General features: G+C 40.0%; 5 protein-coding genes and 2 long non-coding RNA genes across 8 annotated transcripts in view; 3 read left to right on the top strand and 4 right to left on the bottom strand.

Annotated features, from left to right (window-relative positions):
• Nucleotides 1–8,351, bottom strand: part of LOC124337404 — a 62,457-nt gene extending 54,106 nt beyond the window's left edge. The window contains exons 1-3 of the long non-coding RNA XR_006917330.1: nucleotides 8,310–8,351; nucleotides 8,133–8,244; nucleotides 7,949–8,053 (exon numbers count right to left, since the gene is read on the bottom strand). This is a non-coding gene — a long non-coding RNA (uncharacterized LOC124337404). The remainder of the gene's footprint in view (nucleotides 1–7,948; nucleotides 8,054–8,132; nucleotides 8,245–8,309) is intronic.
• On the bottom strand, nucleotides 148–564 carry LOC124337271 (histone H2B.3). Its single transcript, XM_046791377.1, has one exon. It carries the CDS (start codon nucleotides 540–542, stop codon nucleotides 171–173), a length of 372 nt encoding a protein of 123 aa, XP_046647333.1. The 5' UTR covers nucleotides 543–564; the 3' UTR covers nucleotides 148–170.
• Nucleotides 754–1,321, top strand: LOC124337238 (histone H2A). The gene is made up of 2 exons (XM_046791342.1): nucleotides 754–846; nucleotides 905–1,321. The coding sequence occupies exon 2, from the start codon at nucleotides 935–937 to the stop codon at nucleotides 1,313–1,315; it is 381 nt and encodes a 126-aa protein (XP_046647298.1). The 5' UTR covers nucleotides 754–846; nucleotides 905–934; the 3' UTR covers nucleotides 1,316–1,321.
• On the top strand, nucleotides 1,777–4,530 carry LOC124337355. 2 transcript variants are annotated; one of them, XR_006917250.1, is made up of 6 exons: nucleotides 1,777–1,979; nucleotides 2,059–2,169; nucleotides 3,691–3,828; nucleotides 3,891–4,172; nucleotides 4,266–4,367; nucleotides 4,440–4,530. It is a non-coding gene; the product is annotated as an uncharacterized LOC124337355 (long non-coding RNA). The 2 variants fall into 2 exon arrangements; XR_006917249.1 differs by lacking the exons at nucleotides 1,777–1,979; nucleotides 2,059–2,169 and adding an exon at nucleotides 3,287–3,621.
• Nucleotides 8,352–8,353: 2 nt separating the features above from the next.
• LOC124337745 lies at nucleotides 8,354–10,334 on the bottom strand. The gene is made up of 5 exons (XM_046791772.1): nucleotides 10,179–10,334; nucleotides 10,024–10,102; nucleotides 9,856–9,942; nucleotides 8,810–9,794; nucleotides 8,354–8,727 (listed from the first exon to the last, which is right to left on the bottom strand). The coding sequence occupies exons 1-4, from the start codon at nucleotides 10,332–10,334 to the stop codon at nucleotides 8,920–8,922; spliced, it is 1,197 nt and encodes a 398-aa protein (XP_046647728.1). The 3' UTR covers nucleotides 8,354–8,727; nucleotides 8,810–8,919.
• Nucleotides 10,335–12,043: 1,709 nt separating this feature from the next.
• LOC124336857 lies at nucleotides 12,044–21,301 on the bottom strand. Its single transcript, XM_046790700.1, has 26 exons — nucleotides 20,932–21,301; nucleotides 20,742–20,861; nucleotides 19,460–19,608; nucleotides 19,166–19,401; nucleotides 18,885–19,102; nucleotides 18,657–18,824; nucleotides 18,467–18,588; nucleotides 18,239–18,404; nucleotides 17,902–18,164; nucleotides 17,680–17,836; nucleotides 17,220–17,615; nucleotides 16,909–17,151; nucleotides 16,586–16,830; nucleotides 16,391–16,529; nucleotides 16,165–16,322; nucleotides 15,841–16,097; nucleotides 15,598–15,776; nucleotides 15,327–15,515; nucleotides 15,056–15,268; nucleotides 14,751–14,984; nucleotides 14,534–14,694; nucleotides 14,218–14,467; nucleotides 13,647–14,146; nucleotides 12,884–13,585; nucleotides 12,580–12,827; nucleotides 12,044–12,510 (listed from the first exon to the last, which is right to left on the bottom strand). The coding sequence occupies exons 1-26, from the start codon at nucleotides 21,044–21,046 to the stop codon at nucleotides 12,174–12,176; spliced, it is 6,165 nt and encodes a 2,054-aa protein (XP_046646656.1). The 5' UTR covers nucleotides 21,047–21,301; the 3' UTR covers nucleotides 12,044–12,173.
• Nucleotides 19,728–20,720, top strand: LOC124337133 (RWD domain-containing protein 2A-like). Its single transcript, XM_046791197.1, has 3 exons — nucleotides 19,728–19,970; nucleotides 20,027–20,452; nucleotides 20,506–20,720. The coding sequence occupies exons 1-3, from the start codon at nucleotides 19,767–19,769 to the stop codon at nucleotides 20,701–20,703; spliced, it is 828 nt and encodes a 275-aa protein (XP_046647153.1). The 5' UTR covers nucleotides 19,728–19,766; the 3' UTR covers nucleotides 20,704–20,720.
• Nucleotides 21,302–21,358: the final 57 nt, after the last annotated feature.

The raw sequence follows: 21,358 nt of genomic DNA, 5'->3' as shown, positions 1-21,358 counted from the left end.
TGGTGAAAAGCTCTAGATACAGATATAAAGTTCCGTCATACAAATTGGGTCGAGTTCAGGACTCGAATAGACAAATTCTAAAGTAGTTAATTGTTTTCATTTCTTGAATATTTTGGTGGCCCTGAAAAGGGCCGTTTGGTTGGTAGAAAGACCAAGAGGAACAATCTAGCCTACTTGGTGCTGGTGTACTTGGTGACTGCTTTGGTGCCTTCAGAAACGGCGTGCTTGGCCAACTCACCGGGCAAGAGCAGACGGACGGCCGTCTGGATTTCCCGGCTAGTGATGGTCGAACGCTTGTTGTAGTGGGCAAGACGGGACGACTCTCCAGCGATGCGCTCGAAAATGTCGTTGACGAAGCTGTTCATGATGGTCATGGCTTTGGAGGAGATGCCAGTGTCGGGGTGGACCTGCTTCAAGACTTTGTAGATGTAAATGGCGTAGCTCTCCTTCCTCTTGCGCTTCTTCTTCTTGTCGCCCTTGGCGATGTTCTTCTGGGCCTTGCCGGCCTTCTTCGCAGCTTTTCCGCTAACCTTGGGGGGCATTCTGAGACTTGGAGTAAATCTGAGATTACTATGCAAATACCAGTGACGGTTGTTAGACTGTCGAAGGTATTTATTTCAAATCTTGTTCACCCTCTTTACCTGACAGAAGCCAATTCTTTCGACCCAAGGACCAATCGGGTAGCCCCAGTTTGACAGATGTTCCAATCGTTCCATGTTCCAGCGCAGAAGGAGGAGGAGCTTCTGGTAGTAAACACAATCTTCCTTGTGTTACACGAAATAATGGCGGGAATAAGTTTTGCATCTGCTCTTCCGATTGGTTTAAAATGATCTCACTCCGAACCTGGTAGTATATAAGCCTCAACACTTTAGTCTAACTTTACCATTTCGTTCCTTGATTTTAGGAACCGCGTTCACTTATTCTACATCTCAACATGTCTGGCCGTGGCAAAGGAGGCAAAGTCAAGGGAAAATCAAAGACCCGTTCCAGCAGGGCCGGACTTCAATTCCCCGTCGGTCGTATCCATCGAATGCTCCGCAAAGGATCGTACGCTGAGCGCGTCGGTGCCGGTGCCCCCGTCTACTTGGCTGCCGTCATGGAGTACTTGGCCGCTGAGGTCCTCGAGTTGGCCGGTAACGCCGCCCGTGACAACAAAAAGACCCGCATCATCCCTCGTCACTTGCAATTGGCCATCCGCAACGACGAAGAGTTGAACAAACTTCTCTCCGGGGTCACCATCGCTCAGGGTGGTGTCTTGCCCAACATCCAGGCCGTTCTCTTGCCCAAGAAAACCGACAAGCCCTCCAAGGCTTAAACTTCCTGTTCCTCTCGTTTTAAAAACAATCGGCCCTTTTAAGGGCCACCAAACTGTTTAATAAAAGAAATTTGTTGATTGCTACATTTCGTACATTTCAATGTGGTTCAACTTGTGCTAAGTTCGTATAGTTGCAAGTGATTATTGAATTGATTTATTTTGTTAAACCTAATTTTCTGTTTCTTTTGCTGGTATTAGGTTTTACCGACTATGAGAGAACAACTTTTAAATTTTACAAGTTATTATTACTATTATCGTATAGATTCATTTGTTTCCTCTGTATACAATATACTATATCTCTGAATTCAGTATGAGCAGAGTAATAGATATTAATTATCTATTACCAGGTAATCTGGTTCTGGTATCCACCACTTATTCAAATTCATCATGCAACCGTGCCCCCTCCCCCTCAATTTTAGTGCTTCAAATAATTCAAAATGGCTGCTGCCTGGCGTAGTGTTATGACAACGATCCCGATGACAATTGTTATTCTTAGTGGATTGTTATATTTTTCATGGATAATAGCACTATTAGAGTATCTGTCTGTCTGGTATTGCATTTTTACTATGACACCGTTTGACGAACTTTAAAAAGATCTTGAATCGATGTTAAGAAGAGTTTACATTGATCATGCCATATTTGTTGTCTTCATTTTTAACGTTGGGTTGGATATATTTGAATGGTTTGTTAATTGATAACACACTATTTAGATTGTTATTTCATTCTTGTCTGAATATTTTCAGATAACTAATATCTTCAGCTGAAGGCTTCATGTGATCTGGCCATCTGGGTGCTTGTGATAGCGATAACCAATTCAAGCTGTCTTCCGAAACCAAGGAAATTATGTTTGCAAGGTAGTGGTATTTTGACAAACATTTATTTTTACTCCTGTGATATTTAAGACGGCATAATATAATTTGGTAAAAAACCTTTCCAAAAAACATGCTTTTCCACTCGTTGCTGGATGGATTGTTTTGGGGTTTGTTCCCATGTCTAAAGAGAAATTCTAGCTCACACCACACTTAAAAGGTCGCTCCTTCCCTCTCTGTTTGTAAAACACAAGTGGGCAATCGGATGCTCCTGGTAGAGAAATTAAAACTTGTTTGTTATATTTGCATAGCCAACCTTATTATGGTCAAGATGTAGTTCCCAAACGCATTAATTAACAATTTGAAAAGCCGACTTCCTTTTTCATTCACTTATAATAGTTTAATTTCCGTAATGTACTCTCTGGAGCAAATGTAACAGTGAATGAACTGAAATTTTCACTTGGTGAACATTTTGGTATTCCCTTTCTATTTTTAACTGCCTAGTTTTCAACCTTTCCTATAATGATAATTTCACTTGATCGCTAAACGGATAAAAACATGATTCCTTCTTCATTTTGTAAATATTTCATTCATATCTCGTTTACTGCTCTTGGCATATAGTTCTGTTATGTTTCATAACATTTAATTTTTCTTTTAGAATGCAAAAATGTTCAATCGGGATGTTCAATCGATATCTGCAGCTTTTCCACTGGAGCAAGAAGCCGAACTTTTTTCGTGTTCCTGAAAAAAATCCTTCCACCTCATCTTCTGTCTCTTCTAAAATTCTGAATGAATTGATCTTCTGCAAGTCCGATTGAGCAATGTGATCGCCTTAACCGGAGCTGTCGTTGCCAACCGTCGTCGCATTGGAAAGATAACCGACAACTATCAGGAGATGATTTGGCGTGGAGGACTCGGTCAAGTCTACAAAGGAACTTGGCATGGACGTCAAGTAGCCGTCAAAGAAATCCTCTCTCCTTGGCGTTGCAGCACAGTCGTCGAGGCTCGATCGTTCGCCAAGATGATTCAACGAGAGGTTGAAGCCCTTTCAGCTGTCCAGCACCGTAATATTATTGGACTGCTCGGTCTTTGCATGGATAACGAATCGAGTGATGGTGAAGCATCGATTAGAGTCTCGCTCATCTTTGAATTCGCCAACTCTGTTCGACTGTCTTTTCGGTGGCCAAGCAAATAACAGTAAATTCAAATTAGACGTGAATCAAATGATGCTGATCGCTCGCCATCTCACCGCGAGGCTCTCCATCCACTCAGCAGAAGCCGGGCGGTTCAGTTATGGTCCACTGTGACGTGAAATCCGCCAATGTTTTACTGCAACGGAATGACGAAAGAAGTGTCGTACGAGCTGTTTTGGCCGATTTTGGTTTGGCACGTTTTCATTCGGATCTCAATGTAAGTGGCTCCCGCTTTGGCCTAGCAGCCAGTTCCATGACAGCCTTGGTAGGTACCCACGGCTATGTCGATCCTTTGTGTGCGGAGGTACTGTATATTTTCAACCTGTTCCAACTGATGCAGTGTTTATTAATTATTTTTCAATTACCATTGTAGAGTTCAACCTACAGACGGGCCGGCCAGTTTGCATGTCCTTCACGCTTAAAGGTCGCGGGGAACATAACGTGTAAAACTGGCAATGCGGTGGTGTAGAGGTTGGGTGAGAATTGGACGTGTTGCATCATTATCAAGCAGGTACAATAGCCGCAAGGCAAGGCTCAGCCATTTGGTATTCATTTTGATATTGGTTTTTGTAGACCCATCCCCAACGACGTCAACATAAAGAAGGAAAGGCCAGTTTGCATTTCCTTCACGCTCGAAGGTCACGGAGATCTTAACGTAAAACGTGTCATGCGACGGGGGAGAGGTTGGGTGAGGACGACACGCGTTGCATCATTGGCTTAAGGCTTAGGAGAGGGGTCAGGGTGAGAAAAAGTCGTATAAAAGGAGAGAGAAAAGGGGTCGGATATCAGTCGAGTGAGCATCTCCGACACGGCAACAACTGCCGTGCACTATTTGTCACTAAATCGCAATCATGAGTAAATATTCTGTTACTTGTGTTTTTGTATTAATTTCTATTGTTTTTTGTCAGTTATTATTGCATATTAATGTTCCAATTATTTATTGTCTAGTCAATTATGGCGTTGTGCTGCTGTTGGTTGTTGTCCTCAAATACTACACCACCACCAAAACTACAATTTATGCTGCCCGAGCTGCATCACCAAAGAGCCCTAGTACTACATCGTGATGCCATTTTTTTAAAAGCAAAATCCATTTGGTATTAATTTTGATATTTTTTGTTGCAGACCCATCCCCAGTAACGTCAACCTGCTGAAGGAAAGGCCAGTTTGTATGTCGTTCACTTTCGAAGGTCACGGAGATCATTACGTAAACTGTCAATGCGTTGGTGTAGAGGTTGGGTGAGAACGGGAAGTGTTTGCTTCATTTTCAAGCAGGTCAAATAGCCGCAAGGCTTAAGAGAGGGGTCAGGGTGAGAAAAAGTAGTATAAAATGAGAGAGAATAGGCTAAAAAAATCAGTTGAGTGAGCATCTCTGACACGGCAACAACTGCTGTACACTATTTGTCACCCGCTGCATTCTCCAACGTAATACCAGTTCGCAACAAAATGGTAAATTTTATTTTGTTTTTACATAGAGTCTTGTATCAGTTTTCACTTTATTATTTTCTTTGTTTGTAAATTTGTCGGTTATTATTGAAAATTAATGTTCAAACTATGTACCGTCTAGTTAACTATGGCGACGTGCTGCTGTTGGTTGTTGTATCCTTGATGGTTAGGTCGACCACTGGTGTACCGATGTTTCGTGGATATGGTTGATACCAAACCGCAACGCCGCCGTCTAACACAACAACAACGCGAGCAACAACCGGATACTACACTACCAAGGCCGCTGAGTATTACACCATAACCTATGATGTCCCGAACTACTACACCGAAGCCTCAAAGTATAATTCTGCCTCGAGTTACACCACCAAGGCAGCGGAGTACTACACCACCAAGGCAGCGGAGTACTACACCACCAAGGCAGCGGAGTACTACACCACCAAGGCAGCGGAGTACTACACCACCAAGGCAGCGGAGTACTACACCACCAAGGCAGCGGAGTACTACACCACCAAGGCAGCGGAGTACTACACCACCAAGGCAGCGGAGTACTACACCACCAAGGCAGCGGAGTACTACACCACCAAGGCAGCGGAGTACTACACCACCAAGGCAGCGGAGTACTACACCATAAACTACGATTCCGCAATTTTCTACAAGAAAATTTATAAATACTAGAGCCAAAACTTCTATGTGAAGTTATTTATATTTGTCGGTTATTTTCATTGTCATTGGTCATTAATTATTGATCTTAATAGAGAAAATAAAAGTTTTAATACGGCCAATACAGGTAATTCTTTTGTAATACTTTTGTTAGTAACTTCATGTTGGTCAACTTTGCGTCAGTTGTCTATCAGAGTTGGATTTCTTCAAGACCGGTATGCTGAATTGTGAATTGTTTGTTTTATGTTTTAGAGGTGACTACTGCCTTATTCATAAAAAACACATGTTCTTATGGTTCGACGATGATATTTCAAGGATTAGTTACGAAAGACGCTTGTAACTGTAGATTTTATCAAATCTTATAAATAATGGGGAAGTGGCTGACCTTTGTAAAAATTAAAGACTTTGAAGTTGAGAAAAATATATTGATACAATTCATAAACAAAACTTGATATAAATTAGAAACAATGAACAAATTACTTATAAAAAGAATTGTGTTATATTGTCCCACCTCCTCCCACAATTCCTCCACATTTTACATTCACATACAAACATACACATATACATACACTTAAGTTAACCCATTGGCTGCCACGCCATACAACCCGTAGGTTGCTCTCTACTAATCTACGCGCCACGTCTGAAGGATCCATGACCAAGTGGGACTTGCCATTGCTGACAAGTCCGGGCTGACACGGTGACAGGAGAAGATGGAATGCACAACCTCTAGAATCCATCACCGTATCGAAAAGGGGAAAGCCCCTATGGTGCACTGCCTAACGGGGCCTTTCGGCGAATCTGGGGCTGGTGCGACTGTCCGACCCCGCGGCATGTAAACCACGAGACCGAACAGTGCGGCCCGTGCTAAGGAGCTAGGGGAAAACAAAGGCGTGGCAGACAATGGGTTAACTAACACTAACACAAACATATTACCAACAACAAATGATGATCCACGCTGACATTTTGGAGATACCGGCGAAGTTTTAGATTCCATCTTCTCGACGTTTCCTTTCATTACCTGAATAAAGAGAAAACAATTCTTATTAAGTGACATGCCAATTAAAGTAACATAATAGTCACATAATACATATAGGTTCATTGTTCTGGTTTTTTTGCTCAAAACTTTAAAGGCGCGCTTTAAATTGCTTAAAATCTACCTAACAATATTGAGAACTGTTCACAGAACAAAGCTCACATGATAGTCTTCAAAAAAAAATTCCGGAAGTAGACCAGAAGTAACCACAGCGCCTCAACCATTGAGCTGTCGTCAAATTAAACCACATATTCGTGATTTCCATGAAATTTGGGGTCGATTAGATGTGATTTAAACGAAATACAAAATTTGGCCAAAATCGAGAATTTTCCTGAACTGTAGTTCAGGAAAATTTTCGAAACCGGAAGTACGCGTACGTAAAAAAGATAACATGAACTTTGCCACAAATTCGACGAGGATTACGAATATGTGGTTCTTCAGCTCCTCGAATGAATATTTTCTGAACTACTGACTGAAATGAGCAAACCGGAAGTAGAAAAAAAGAGCAATTCAATTATCGAAAATTTCACAAGTGAGCTTTGTTGCTGGAATAGTAATCGTCAGTTATTACTAAATACTTCAACAAAATAACTGCCAATAAATGTTTAAATAGACGTGCAAAGTAACTTGAAACTGACTTTTTTTACAGCTGCAAATTATCAAAAAGCCATCTAGCGTTCGAAAAAAGAAACGTCCAAGTAAAAGTTCGTTTGAACGTAAGAAGGCCCTAATTTTGGAAACTATTGCACAGACAGTCTAACGCAACTAGACTATTGATAGATAACCTAAGAAAATAAGTCAATTGTTGGGTACCTGGGCATAATCCCGTGGTGAGTGACTGAAGGTGTGTAACAGCGGACGGAAGCGATCATGAAGCGGTCCAGAAACTCGCCAAGTCGCCAGTGAAGTAAAACAAATTGTGTTTAGAAACAGTGAAGCTAGATGAGCGTGCGTCGCGAAGATAACGATGAACGTTGACATGGAACGGAAGTCCCTCTTCCGTGGCCAGCATTGGCACAAGAATCTCCATGCCAGGACCACACGATCCATAAAGAAACTGCGTGCTCTGTAATAACAAAAAAATGTTTTACATTAATGAAAATAAAACAATGAATAAAGCATCAATCTTTACCTTTTCTAAGAAGCACACTGAAAGCACTCATGAAATAACCGTAAAAAAATGGAATCCATAGCAACCAACAGCATTACTCCATATGTTGAGAGAAATTTCCTGATGCTAAAGAAAGTGTCATGAAGTAATGTAGTAGCGTGGTGATAGGTGGTATTGATGCTTACCTTATCATATGGGCGATGAATTTAGTAGTAAGGCATTTGACTTTCATCAAGCAGATCTGATACATGTACATATACACATGGCAGGTTATTCACTTCACACTCTTCATGTCTCTGAAACTCTAAGTTGGAATGGGACAAGGAAATTCTCAATGTTATTTACAAATTTACACAAATTTACCAATAAGAAATAAAACTCTACCTATTTCTTAGCTGGGTTTCCTTCTAAACCAAAGCAAAAACAGCCATAACAACAAACGTGCTGCTGCAGGGTGCGCCACCAAAATTCCGAGATTCAGAAAAGATCCTATGGTTCATGAGCAAGAATACCTATGTTAAATGAAAATCTGAATTGTAATGGTCTGATAGCAGTAATGGGGAAATACCTTATCTCGGCACATTTGTATTCCAATCTATGTGTGCTTCAAACATGGGCCTAATGGATGGAAATTGACTGAGTGCTAAGTCAACCTTGTTAGAATGACTGACAGTATGCATCTAGAATTTAAAGAAATAAGTTAGTACAGTATAAAAATAAGGAAACTAGGTCAAGATAAACCTACGTAAGTTACGAAGTTCAATTTGGTATATGAAATCACAGGAATATAAGTATTATTAATTTGTATCGCTCTTTTCGCCTCGTTTCACGATGTAACAACAACAAAGGCGACACTGGTAATGAGTTTTGAATCTTAAGTTGGTTGCACAAATGCACAGTCGCATCTCAAATTATTTTTTGTTTTCTTGGGGGTAGGGGCGGAGCTAGAGAAGGTTGCAAAAAGTCCGCTCTCATTCCGGCAACTTGATCCGGAAGCGTGGATCGAGGAATATAAAAACAAAAGGATTACGAAGATTTTGAGCTCGCATTTCTCGTTATTTCAAAGCTAAAGCAAAACCAGGAAATTCATTCATCTGCTCACGTGCAGAAAAAATCTGCACAACCGGAAATAGACGAAGCTGGTGACACCGATGGACAAGAAGCTATAAATAATATGTAGAAACAGATCGTTATTATTAAATAAAAAAGTTGACTTTTCCACACTACAGAAAATCATGAACTTACAAGGTATTGATGCAGGATAATTGTTAGAAATCACCGTTTGGGGTATCCCCTTCGCAATCACTATCTTCAGCATCATTATCTTAGAACTCGTCATCAAATTCATCGGAATATTAGTCCTCATCACTTTCATCATCTACGGTGAATGATCCCCATCTTCCGTGCTCGACAAACGTTGTCCAGCGTTTTTTCGCCAACATACTTACAGTCGGCTGACAAGGATTTGGTTCACACCATTTTGAAGCGCTGTCATTTTCACCGTCCTGCGAAAGTGATTCATCGGTCATTACGTTGTTGTCGCCATGCTCCCATTCCTCCAGGGAATAATCCAGTGATTCAAAAGATCTAGCAGAGTAAGTTGATATCGTAGCCGATCTCCACGCACGGGTCATGCGGAGCGCTTTGTTTTGGACGCGAATCGCCCTCCTCTTCTTATATCGCTTGGCTATCATGTTGCTAATGTCAAGTTGTAACAGCTTTCTCGTATTTGGATGAATTGTGCAAACTCGGTGGTAATCGTTTTTCCCCATTTTAAATTGAGCTGAAGTTGCCATCATTTTCGGATACTCCGCCGCTATTGCATCGGCGGCTATGGCATTACACTTGGAGAGAGAAGGAGTCATCTGAGTTTGAGGAGTGTTTACGGTCATCCGCGGAACAATTGGCTTTGATACCAATGGTACTGGAATAACTGGTTCCACAGCTTTTTGCAGCGCTTCAATGTGCGTGTCAATTTTGATCTTGGCATGATGTAGTTGTTCCATGGGAGACTTCAACAAATGACATTCCTGATGTTCCGTGAGGGTCACGACAAATTGGTGGTACTGGAACTCCAAGACGTAGCGGACAAAACCCTTGTTGGAATAAAACTCTGCATCACCAGGTAGAGTAGAAGGTAACCCGTAGCGAGGAAGGCGAAAGCAGGGCCGCCACTTTTTTCTATCATTATGCCAGAGATCTATGATTGACGGAAAACAGTCTTCCACCTCTGTAAATAGTATCAACAATTCGTATAACATGGACATAAAAAAAAAGTTGTTTTAGCCGACCTTGCAAGCAAATCCTTTTCAGGATTTCGGTCATAATACTCGATTCTTCTTTGATGACAGCCGAAGGTAAGTGTTTTACGTAGACGTCTAGAAAGCACATAATCAACTCTAGACATTTGCTCAGACTGTTGGGTTCAGGGGCGAATGAAATGGGGCCTGCATCCGAACCGCAATCGGATTCATTGTCAGAGATACTGCAAGTCGCAGAATTAAGAGTATGCAAGTAGTGTTTACATAGGTCTAATACCTAAAAAAGGAAGACAAAAATGGGAGGTTTCCTTTAAGAAATTTAAAAATATTTATGTGACATTCAATAAAAACACCTTTGAATTTCCAAAATCTCTCTTTGCAATCATTTCAAGGAAGGAGATGGTAAGATTTGGACTGGCTTTAGGAATATGCAACTTGATTATATTCAAGGCATGTAGGGCACCAGAAACTCCGAAATTTCCTTTAGACTCTTTTTTAACATGTGACATTGTTTTTAACATGTTTTTTTGTTGTCTCCTGAAGCAGAAGAATTTCGTTCGTAGCGTGGTCGATTCTGTCTAGAAACGTCTAGAAACGTCTGCTACAGGAGACGAACAAAAAAACCAGTCACAAACAAAAATTAATTAAAAATTAACCAGATTGAATTGGGGATAAAAATAAAAATTAGGTAATAGAGAAATGAATAAAGTATTCACTGTTAGGAAGAAAAGGGGGGAAAATCAGAGTCATAGATAAGAAAACAATTTTTTAACCGAGGAGAAGTTGGTTTTCCCATAAGACGCTGTAGGCGACACAGACCGAGTTGGACACAAATGAGATTTTCGCATTTGCGGAGAATGCACAACGCAGGATGTCCAACTACTCCATACGGAATTTTACCTTGAATGCAATAGGTGTTTTTATTAAATTTTTTGGTATAAAAAAATTAATGGAACTTCTCGTTTTCATGTATCAATCAGATTAACATTCTAAATTTTAAGGAAAGTTTTAGCTGATTAAATTTTAGCTTCATTTGGAACATGGGATCGTGGGATGAGCTTTGATTTTTAGCTTGATTTAAGGCACTCATGCTGTAATGGCCGATTTTTCTTTGTGCACGTAGCCTACTAGTTGATTTAAATAATTTAATGTAATGTATAGTAATCCCTGTGCCATTATCTAATATATTATTATTTACAAATATCACCATACCGTGCTGCTCTATGTCATTCATTAGTTGAATCGTAAAATGCGCATTAAAACATAACAGGGGTAGTGACCGAAGAAATCGAATTTGATTGCCCCCCTACCTCCTTCCTCCTTTAATGCCTCATCATAGCGTGAGACAATGAAAAATGGCGGCAATCTCCGTCAATTTGGACCTCTGTGGGGAAAAGGAAAACTATTTGTTTCGCAAGATGTTTCGCTCTTTAGTATGCCCTCCGGCATTTCGTCCCGCGAAACGGTTCCAAAATTTTGGTCCGTTTCGCACAGCTTTTCCGCATTTTAGGCGTTTCGCGTTTCGCGTTTCGCTTTCGCAGTTTAGGGACGCCCAAAATCTATGCAAACGACGAAGTAAACAAAACAAGCCACCTAGTGGCCAAAATTGAGCTCATCCAACATTTTGAATTTTTGACGGCGCGACCTCTCAAAAACCTATTTGTAGAAGCGAATTGCTCTTTCCGCTTTTACGAAGGGAATCAAAGGAAAACAAATGGGTGTAAAAGAGATTTGAGGGATTGAGAAACTTATCCTTTAGAATAAATGTTTGAGTTTGATAATCGATTTCAGTTCTGATTTTTTTTATTTTCTTTTCTTTTGGCTTTCTAATGACATAAAAAGTGACAGGATCACCCTTCTTTCTTCTTTGAGTCAAATCATGTGTCTATACTGAGTATCTCCAGTCCGTAATTGCAAGAGTTTCGTAGTCCCTAGTCACCCATTTTGGGTTCTTTCCCATTGGAAGTCAGCGGTCTGTAAGAAGACTCTCATTTGACTCCAAAGAAATTAACAAATCCCATCTTCGGACGTCACCTTTTTTTTCTAACAAATTTCACTCGGCCTTTATTGAAGCCCCGACAGGGGACAAAACCTGATTTAAGAAATTAAATATGCTAAGCATTTGTTTCCTAGTTCAAATTCAGCCTACAAAAGAACAAAAAATATAAAATAAAATGAACTCGAAAAGGGGTAGCATCCGGAATAAGTCTGGAAACAATTGAAAGCCTCTAATCTTTTATACCTTTCTTTCAAGGGACATACAGTTTGCATTTTAACAAGGACCCTTCAAAAACAAAGAAAATAAATTACAACGAAAATGACTAGAAGCAAAGGGACTCTGGGATTAGTTAATTAGTGGATATTTGACCAACAAATTGGGCACGGAACATTCTCAACGGGCCATAGGGCAATTCAGTAACGATGGACGAGGTAACAGATAAGGCAAGCATCAATTTATCGTCATTAGAAATCAGTTGAAGAAACTTCGCTCCGGGAACTCGGACAGTAGTGTCGTGTTGGAATTGCAAAAGGCCTCTCCAAACGTAGACGGAAACATTGTCAACACCGTTAGTCTGAAGAACCATTAATGTTAGACGCCCGTCCGGCAATCGAGAGAATTTAGCGTCGATGGGCTCAGAAAACGTGATTCTCTGTAATCTTGTCGGAGGTCCAACATCATTCAAACTAGAGATAGATTCGACAAACAGGATTGATCACATTGAACTTGTTTACCCACTATTTCTTCTATATTACCTCCAAACAATAACTTGACCAGGAATGGCTGCCGGTTTAGAAGGGGCAACGGTGACCAAAAGACATTGTACCTCGTTGCAGACACAATCCAATGCAACTATCTGTAAGGTGACTATTGTTTTCCAGGGTTGAAACCATCGGCTTGTAACATTGAAATTCCAGACCGTAATGTGACCGTATCCTCGCTGTGCTACACTTGCAATGGTCAGTAGAGGTAATCCCGTGCTGTAATGGTAACCGACTGTAACCTGCAAGAAAATACTAGTATTCTACCAACAGATAATTTTTAAAACTTATATCATACCAGTCGGCCATCAACAGTGGGTAAGCGCTGAAACAAGTCGTAAGTTCCGTTAGACCCCAACGATCGACAATAAATAAGTGAATCAGATGTCAATTCAAGAAACAGGTAGCAAGAACTGTTGGAAAGCAAAAATGCAGTAGCGCCAATAGGGAAATCGGTAGGGATTGTTTGCCTCGCAAGTTCGCCCGAAGCTTTGGGGGAAAAGATAAACGAAGCGGGGTTTTCTTGTGAACTAGAACTGCGGTTCCGTGCAGCCACAGCAAAATCTTCAGTATCTTTGACATAAGCAACGCCACTCAAATCCACGCCTTTCATTAACGGGGAGGTTGATGAGCTATAAAATAGCTCTCCCTGCGCTTCATCATAGGAGCACAGTTCAATTTCGCCACCTCGAGTCTCCCAGGCATAAATGTAATCCGCTGACCGTGGTAATGCTCCAGGTACTGTCATTTCTTCAAAGAACCTGAGTTCAACTGACTGACGTGAGACAACGCGCTTGATTTTCTGGACCAAAGAAGATAAGGAGCGTTGACGCATCTCTGGAGGAATAACAGGACTATCAGCGACGTGATGGGTAGCATTTAACGGTAGCGTAATGATATCGCCGATGGTAGAATTGGTGGAAGAATCTTGGAAATTCCTGGCAATCAAACTCAACAGAACCACCGGCTCTGAAAACACCACAATTGTGTCACGTCGAACCTGGAAGATTGTTCAATTATTATTTCACTAATTTGAAACTTTAACATTAAATAAAATTTACTAATTGATCGTAGAAATGTGGCAAGGAAATGCCGTCATATAATCCATTAACTTGAAGATTCGTAAATTGCCCAGCCACTTTGAATCCTTCTGTTGATTGTTGATAAAGTGGTACTTGCTCACTTGAAAACAACATGTTGTGAGGAAGCAATGAAGAAAGTGACAGGGGTCCGTTCATCTCTTGCTGGTCGGAGAGAGTAAGCACATGATCACGGCTAACTGCGACGTTGTTCAGTGTACCATTCAAATTCAAAGGTTGTTGAAACACCAGGGATTCAAATTTTGCTCCTGGAAGTGTAAAGTTGCCTTTACGAAGCACAGCTCTTGAGGCCCAGTTTGATAAGTCGAATGTTCCAACTGAACAATTGTTGCACACATCGATGGACCCTTGTACTGAAAGCGTCTTCACAGATTTCTTGCCAGTTACCACATTTCCCCGATCGATTCTCATGAGAGTTGTGTTGACATCCACTTCGTTCAGCGAGCCGCCCATGGTTACGTCTGATATTCCCAAAAAAAGGAGTTATGTTAAACAAAAAAAACTAAACCAAAATTGTCTCTTTAACAATTACTCGATGCGATGACATCCTGGAACTTAATGGGATTTGAAATGTTCTGCTCCGTATCTCGGAGCAAAACAGCGTGCGTAATATGATTGACATCAATATCGTTTATGCGGGAACTGTTTAACGACTCGACTGTGATGTTACTAGCTTGCAGAGATTGGAACCGATGAAAAGCGTTGATGCGTTGCTCAGGACGAGACGAGAGTTTGACTGATCGTCGATTCAAATCCGTGAAATTCACCTTGTTAACTATTCTCTGCAAAGTCGAAACAATATTATTCTCGTAATTCATTTCAAACTTGTGCTGCTTCATTAGAATTACCTCTGAGAGAACTCCATTCATAATGACAACTTTAAACTTCTGTTGAGGCTTGATGTCAACATTAGCTTCTTTGAGCCATAGATGACGTGTTGTTTCACCAAGCATTAGATCATTGACCTTTGATGTGTTCAGTTTGGTATCTCGCTTCATTAATACATTACCTAAAGTCGATCATGCTTAGGGCATTTCAAAAAAATTTGTAAATAAACGGTATTACCATATACGATCCATTTCGAGGTTTGGGGAGGTATTGGGTTCTGACACACTTGCTTTGGATCCACACCATTCAGATCTTTTACCACGCGAAGCGAGTCTGAAACGAGGGGCCCAGCGAAGGATTTCACACCCGAAATAGTTCGATGAACATCAGAGTCTTTCAGAACGAGTTCTTCAGTGACATTATGTCCTTGAATAAGGCCTTCCACTTTCAGGTCATCTATAACAATATGATCTAAAAAGAAACACCAATGAATATGTTATTAGCTTTAAATAAAGAGTATAGATGAACATTATGAGAAATACCAAATTTAAGGGAGGAAAACTCTTTAAGGTCATTAATACGGACTGCATCTTGAAGCAATACGTTCAAATCGACAGCGTTCACCATCCAAGAATCTTGTCGAAAGTCACCTGCATCCAGCGATCCTCGAACTTCAACATTACTGGATAAATTTTGATTTACTCCATAGCGTAGCCAGTTCAATGGAGCATTGCTGTCCACTCCATCGATATTTCCTAAAATTTAGATCTTTTTTGAAGATGATCCGCAACTCATTTTTACATACAAACTTACCATTTACGACTATTCCATTGGTGAAAACCGTTCCGTTTAGCACTATGTCGGAATAAAGGGTAGCAGGTTGATGGACCAAAACTACATCCAACAGACGTTTAATGTCAAGATCGTCCATCGCTACTATTTCGGCATTTTGAGCAGTAAGAGAAATTAGACTTTTCTGTGAAATAATAGTTTGATGTTCTCCTGTAACAACAAAATTATGATTTTTCAGTTAAATTGAAAGCTAAATGAGAACTAGCGATTTTTTAATATTGAAAAAACTTACTAGTTTTAAGGACTGTATCACTTTTCCAGGAACTCATATCCACATCATTAAATAAACCAGCTACGTTTAGTGTGTCAGCAAACCAATTTCCTTCGATGTGTAACTTTTGGAAGTGCTTACTGCCAGTCAACACAGTATGCGAAGTCAACGAAACAAGTTGCGAGTTCTGGGCCTTGATCCTGTGGAAAATGTTGGAATTTAATCGCTGCAACATGAAAATGAAATTTAAAACGTCTGAATTACTTGACTATGTCGACGTCATTCTTTATGAGCAAGGCGCCCGGAAGCATCTGGTCACCATCAATTTTCAGAGATCTCTTCCACAAGTCTCTCAAATCATAACCATTAAGGGTATACAGGAGCGTGAAAGTATGATTCATCGATACCGGATTGCTGAACTCCTTTCGACCATTAAAATCGAATGGGATTTTTCTATCTTTGGTAATAAAATCAGACACAAGCACCCCATCCAATTTTACAGGGGTTAGATCATCGCTGATCTAAGATGGAAAAAGAAATCGTAATTGAAGATTTAAGTTTGATCAAAGAAATCAAGTTGTTTCTTACCCTGACATTGTCCTTGAAAGTTATCGACCTAAGTGGTGGGAAATCTTTTGTTGACAACAAAATTCCGTTTTCTTCCAGCATCTGAATGCCAACACCTTCCGTGTCATTCACAAAAAGAGGCTTTTCAAACGTGACATCTCCTTGTACTGCCACAGAATCTGTAAGAATTTGACACAACAAAGTGATAAGACATCGTTTAAACGGTGATCAAAATTTAAAGTCAGACCGTAGGTAAGTAATTCTTCAGTGTGCCCGTACAGGCTGCTGTTGGTTGCAAAAACATCCATTGGGCGTTGATTGAACGTCTTAGAGAAAACGTCCCAATTTGAGTTGAGATTTTCGAATCTTTTTTTTCCAGTGACCACCTTGGAAACAGAAATGTGGTGAGTAAACAAAATAAGCCATACTATTCCGTTCCTACCTGTTTTTGAATGCTTGATTTCTTGAATAAGTTAGTCCCCCAACTACCGTTCGTTACACGCATGTCGTCAATGTTCTGGGTGACTGTTAAGCGAACCATCGTTGCGTCTTGAGTGAGTTGCAACTTCTTTAATTTCAGGTGATCGTTTTCGCCAACAGAAACGAAATCTGCCGGAAACTGTTTTCCATTTAACGACCCATTCAGAACGGCTCGCCCAAGGTGAGCATTAACGTATCCGTGGATGCCTATAAAAATAACAAATGGAAAGGAATAAATTAAGAACTCGATGAGCTTCTACTCAGCTTATTAATGTAAACGTCTACCTGTAACAACTTGATCTCCAGCTAATTTCATTGAATTACTTTCCAAAGTTGTGAGGTTGATTTGATTGATTAATCCATTTAGATGAAGCTTGGAAACGGAAAGTGACGAGAAGAATTTTGGCTGAAGCAAAGTGAAATTCCCTGTGTTTGAAATGGCGTTTTGATATAAATGACTAATATTTCTTCCGTTAATAGAATGGGCCTTCAGATTTTTAAGATGAACATCGGTAGTCTTCAGCGTCCCTAAAACAGAAAATATAAATATTTAGCTGAGATAATTTAATAAATTGGCATTTATGTGATCGACTTACAGTTGAGATGTTGAATGCCTTGCCGTAAAAGTAAAGAATTAAGTGAAATCTCGCGTTCGTCAACCAGTCCTTTGACGCCGAGATGGCCATTCACAAGCAAATTTCCTTCAATTCTGATTTTGTCTGGGAATTTAAGATCCTCGTCCACTGTGATGTATTCTTTGATTCCACGGCCGGATAAGGAAACTGTTTTGATTGGGTGTCCATTGCGAATTTCGAGACGCTTTGTTTTGAGAGAAGAAATTGGCTTGTCGGAATCTATGACGGCCTGATGGTAGGTATCCGCGATATCAACGGAGTTGATGGTTTTTGCGGTAACATTTTCAAAAACACATCCTTCAGATAGTTTATCCGAGCCTCGACATGTGCTTACGAGGGATTTGAAATGAACGTTCCCTATAGAGAAATATTAGTTGTCAAGCAAAATAGTAAGTGAATCAAGAGAAGAAATCTTTTATACCATGAATGACATAATCGCCGTTTGTTCTCATGGCTTGTTTAAAGCGCTTCGTCAATGCCTGGAGTTTTAGGCCTAGCTGTTCCATTTTATTACTAAGTCTTTTCAGCTGGATCACTTGAGTAGCTCCCAATCTCGACATATTGGATTTCAGTACCACCTAATAATAAGACGCTCATTTTAACAACGTCAAAATGTTTACATCACATTTAAGTATACACTCACCTGGTTAGTCCAAACGCGACCAGCTTTCAAAGAACTAAAATCGACCTTGCCCAACTGTATAACAGTGTCATTCTTCTTAACGGTACGTGGATACAATTCCGTTATGAGCCTCAAGGGATCAACTTCAAGTTCAGATCTCAGTTGATGACATGTTGACATGCCCTTTGAGTAAACGGTAGATAGAGTGGCGTTTAATTGATGAGAGAATTTTAGTGAAAACAAGTTGTCATTGAAGGTTTTTGCTGGATTAGAGTTTGCAACAGCTAAAAGACGACGCAGAAAAAAAAAACACCGGTTAGTATTTTTCCTCTTTGATTATCTAAATAAATATTAATACTTATAAAAGTCTCCTTATTCATCTTCAGAGTTCCAAGAGTGTTGATTCCAGAACCGAGAGCGAAGCTGGAATACTGGACGACACTTACAAAACGCCATCCATTGTATTGATAAACATCTACTCCCCACCAAGTGGAAAATATCAAAGCCGATTTTCCACCATTCTCCTAATACAGTGAAATGCTAAAATGATGAATCAATTACTGTGAATTTCACAAAACAAAATTACCTGATAAGCAAAGCATCCCGTCGTTTTACTGTCAATAGCAATAGACTGAAAAGGTTCGAACCTTTCGCCAATAAATTTATAAACATGCGATGTGGCATCGTTATTGGCCTTTCCTGTGGAATCTGAGGTTAACCGGATCAGAAATTATAAACATTAATACGTGGCATTTCCTGAATTGAATCTGTCATACCGAAAGCAAGCCTATTCACAACCACGAGGAAGTGGAGGGTATTCAGCCCCGTACCAATGTCTAAGAAGCACAAATCAGATGCACCCTTGGTTGGCAAAAGCTGCAACTGTTTATACATTTTTGTGCCGAGATCATATCGAAGAATTTCAGTGGGGACATTTTCAGCCACTAAAATTTAAACAACAGGGAATTTAATTTAGTTGGAAACGTAAAGCCATCGATATGTACCAGTTTCGTTAGGGTAATTGGCAACAGCTAAATAGTGCTTGGAAAATATGCGGAAGTGTCGGATCGACTTCGGAAAGTGTGTCTCGATTTCGCCGCATCGATCAAAATAGCCTCCACTAGCACAGTAAATGTACGACTTTGCCCAGTAGCTTTCAATTCCTCTAAAATCACGATTCTTGCCGTTACAAATAGCGACGTGTGGAATTCCAAACTGTTCCCTATTCAAGATGAAAACAAATAATTATAAGATGGATTTTGTTTTGAATATAATAGTAAACAACCAAGTAGTGATGCAAGTGGGATCTTCACTGCGAAGCGCTTCTCTTCTGCTGGCACTAATAGTCACATTACTGGCAAAGTTTACGGTGTAAACTGAAGATCCAATCCGTTTGTGTGGGTATTTGGCTGGGGTTTTCTCCAAAACGACTATACGTATGACGTCATTAGTGCGGACGACCGCAAAATCGAACGCCAGGCGGGTCGGAAGCGTTTCGAGTAATTTCTCACATCCGTTTAGCTGTAAAACAAAAATGATTAGACCTTGCGCAAAAAAAGTACTTTAAAAATATTTATACCGCAGAAAATGAGTAAATTTCTGTGTTGTTTTCCACCGCATTGGTAGCAATCACAGCGTACCAATCTTCAGCATTTTGGAAAACTTTGAATTGTTGTGCAGCTTTCGGACAGCCTCGGAAATTCTTGAAGCCTTGTACCACCCAAACATCTTGGAAGAAAATAACATATACATGTTTAGTCCAACTGAATATTATTTTCAATTATTATCAATAAAATGCAACTTTTCTTCAGATTAAGTAAAAGCGGCAACAACGCATCTTACGTCAATTGAAAACGTAAACAAGACTACAAAACACGAGAAACTTGATGGATTCAAACAGTGATGTAGAAAATAATATAGAGCTCCAGCTTTCTGAGCTAGAAATGCTGGGATCTATGTTTCCAAACAAGGGCGAGCTTGAGCTTATTGATCCTGGAGTTATTTCTGATTTACACGACTTTTTATCGGGTAAACTAGGAAGAGACAAAGTTCCAAAACTGGAGTACAACATCAATCTTAACATTATTGAGGTAAGAATATTTAAAACAAAGAAAAAATATTTCTTTAAACTGTCATCCATTTACAGGCAAAAGTTAATATAAGTGTATCACTTCCTAATTCCTACCCAAGTACACCAGCTCAAATATCAGTGCACAGTGGGCACCTAGGAAGAACTAATCACAATGGAATCAATTTGGAACTCAGAAGTTTTCAACGTACATTGGAGCCAGGATCAATCTATATTGGTTCAGTAGTAGAATGGGTAAAGGATAATTTTCCTGCTTACTTGACCTTCCTAGAGGGAGATATTCCAGCCCCTATCTCCAAAACCGAAGACAAGAAAACTTTCAGAATGTGGATTCATTCTCACCACATTTACAGCAAGTCAAAAATGAAGAATATTGAAGACTGGGCTAAAGAATTAAATCTCACTGGTTTCTTTTTACCTGGGAAACCTGGCTTAATGTGTGTGGAAGGATTGGAAACAAATTGCAACATATGGTGGCAAAGGGTAACATTTTGAAAAATCTGTAATGCACACAATGAAACCTGGCTTTTTTCTAGATTCGTGCACTAAACTGGCAGAAGATTTCCTGTAAATTAGAAGAACATGACGAAGTTCAGAAATTTCAAAATTTCTCCAACATTGCAGATATCAAAGCCTCATCTGATTCCTCAGGCATGAAAGCATTCTTAAACTATTTAGATGAACATCATAGTTCACATGTTTTCAAAGAATACTTTGGTTTTGATGGGAAATAAACAGCAGCTTGTACAGACTAAATTTTGCCATTACTCACCACTATGATCCATATAAAGTTTCCCTGAATCAATTTGCCTAGGGTTTCTAATATGGCTTAATTTTTTTAGCTGATCTGCTATCGAAGGAAAGAGAGCTGCTGTGTTGAATTTTTCAGAACCTTAGGCAAAGGAAATGAAAAGTGAAAAGGTTAAAATTTATCAGGGAAATCAAATAGACCTTTTATATACCTGTAATTGCATGATTCGAATCCTGCCTTAGAGGACTTTGACTCAGACCCGACACGATAAAACAAAAAATAGGAAGTACGTAATAAAGCAGTGCCTTGGAAAAGGCTTTGACCATGTTGAATAAGCCTTTCCGTTTTTTGGTGACCAATTAATAGCCGCGTGATGTTAGTCCACAAACTACCAGAAACACGACTGAATTCAAGCACTCCCACTTCTTGTAATTTTTCTTTAAGTTCCGCAAAACGTGTTCTTTTTAGACGAAAAGTTCTAAGGAAACTTAAAATGTGCAGGGGGCGAGTTATTCAACTGCAGATCCAACCCAACCTGCACCTCTGCTACAGCACAACCAGACGTAATTGACAGGAACACACCCCTATTCATTGTTTCCATTTCTCTAGCCTTGATCCCTCTTGCTGCCTGATTATCC

This window comes from Daphnia pulicaria, chromosome 4 (genome assembly GCF_021234035.1).
Source record: "Daphnia pulicaria isolate SC F1-1A chromosome 4, SC_F0-13Bv2, whole genome shotgun sequence".
NCBI classification, from domain to species: Eukaryota; Metazoa; Arthropoda; class Branchiopoda; order Diplostraca; family Daphniidae; genus Daphnia; species Daphnia pulicaria.
This window is presented reverse-complemented; position numbering and strand designations above follow the sequence as displayed.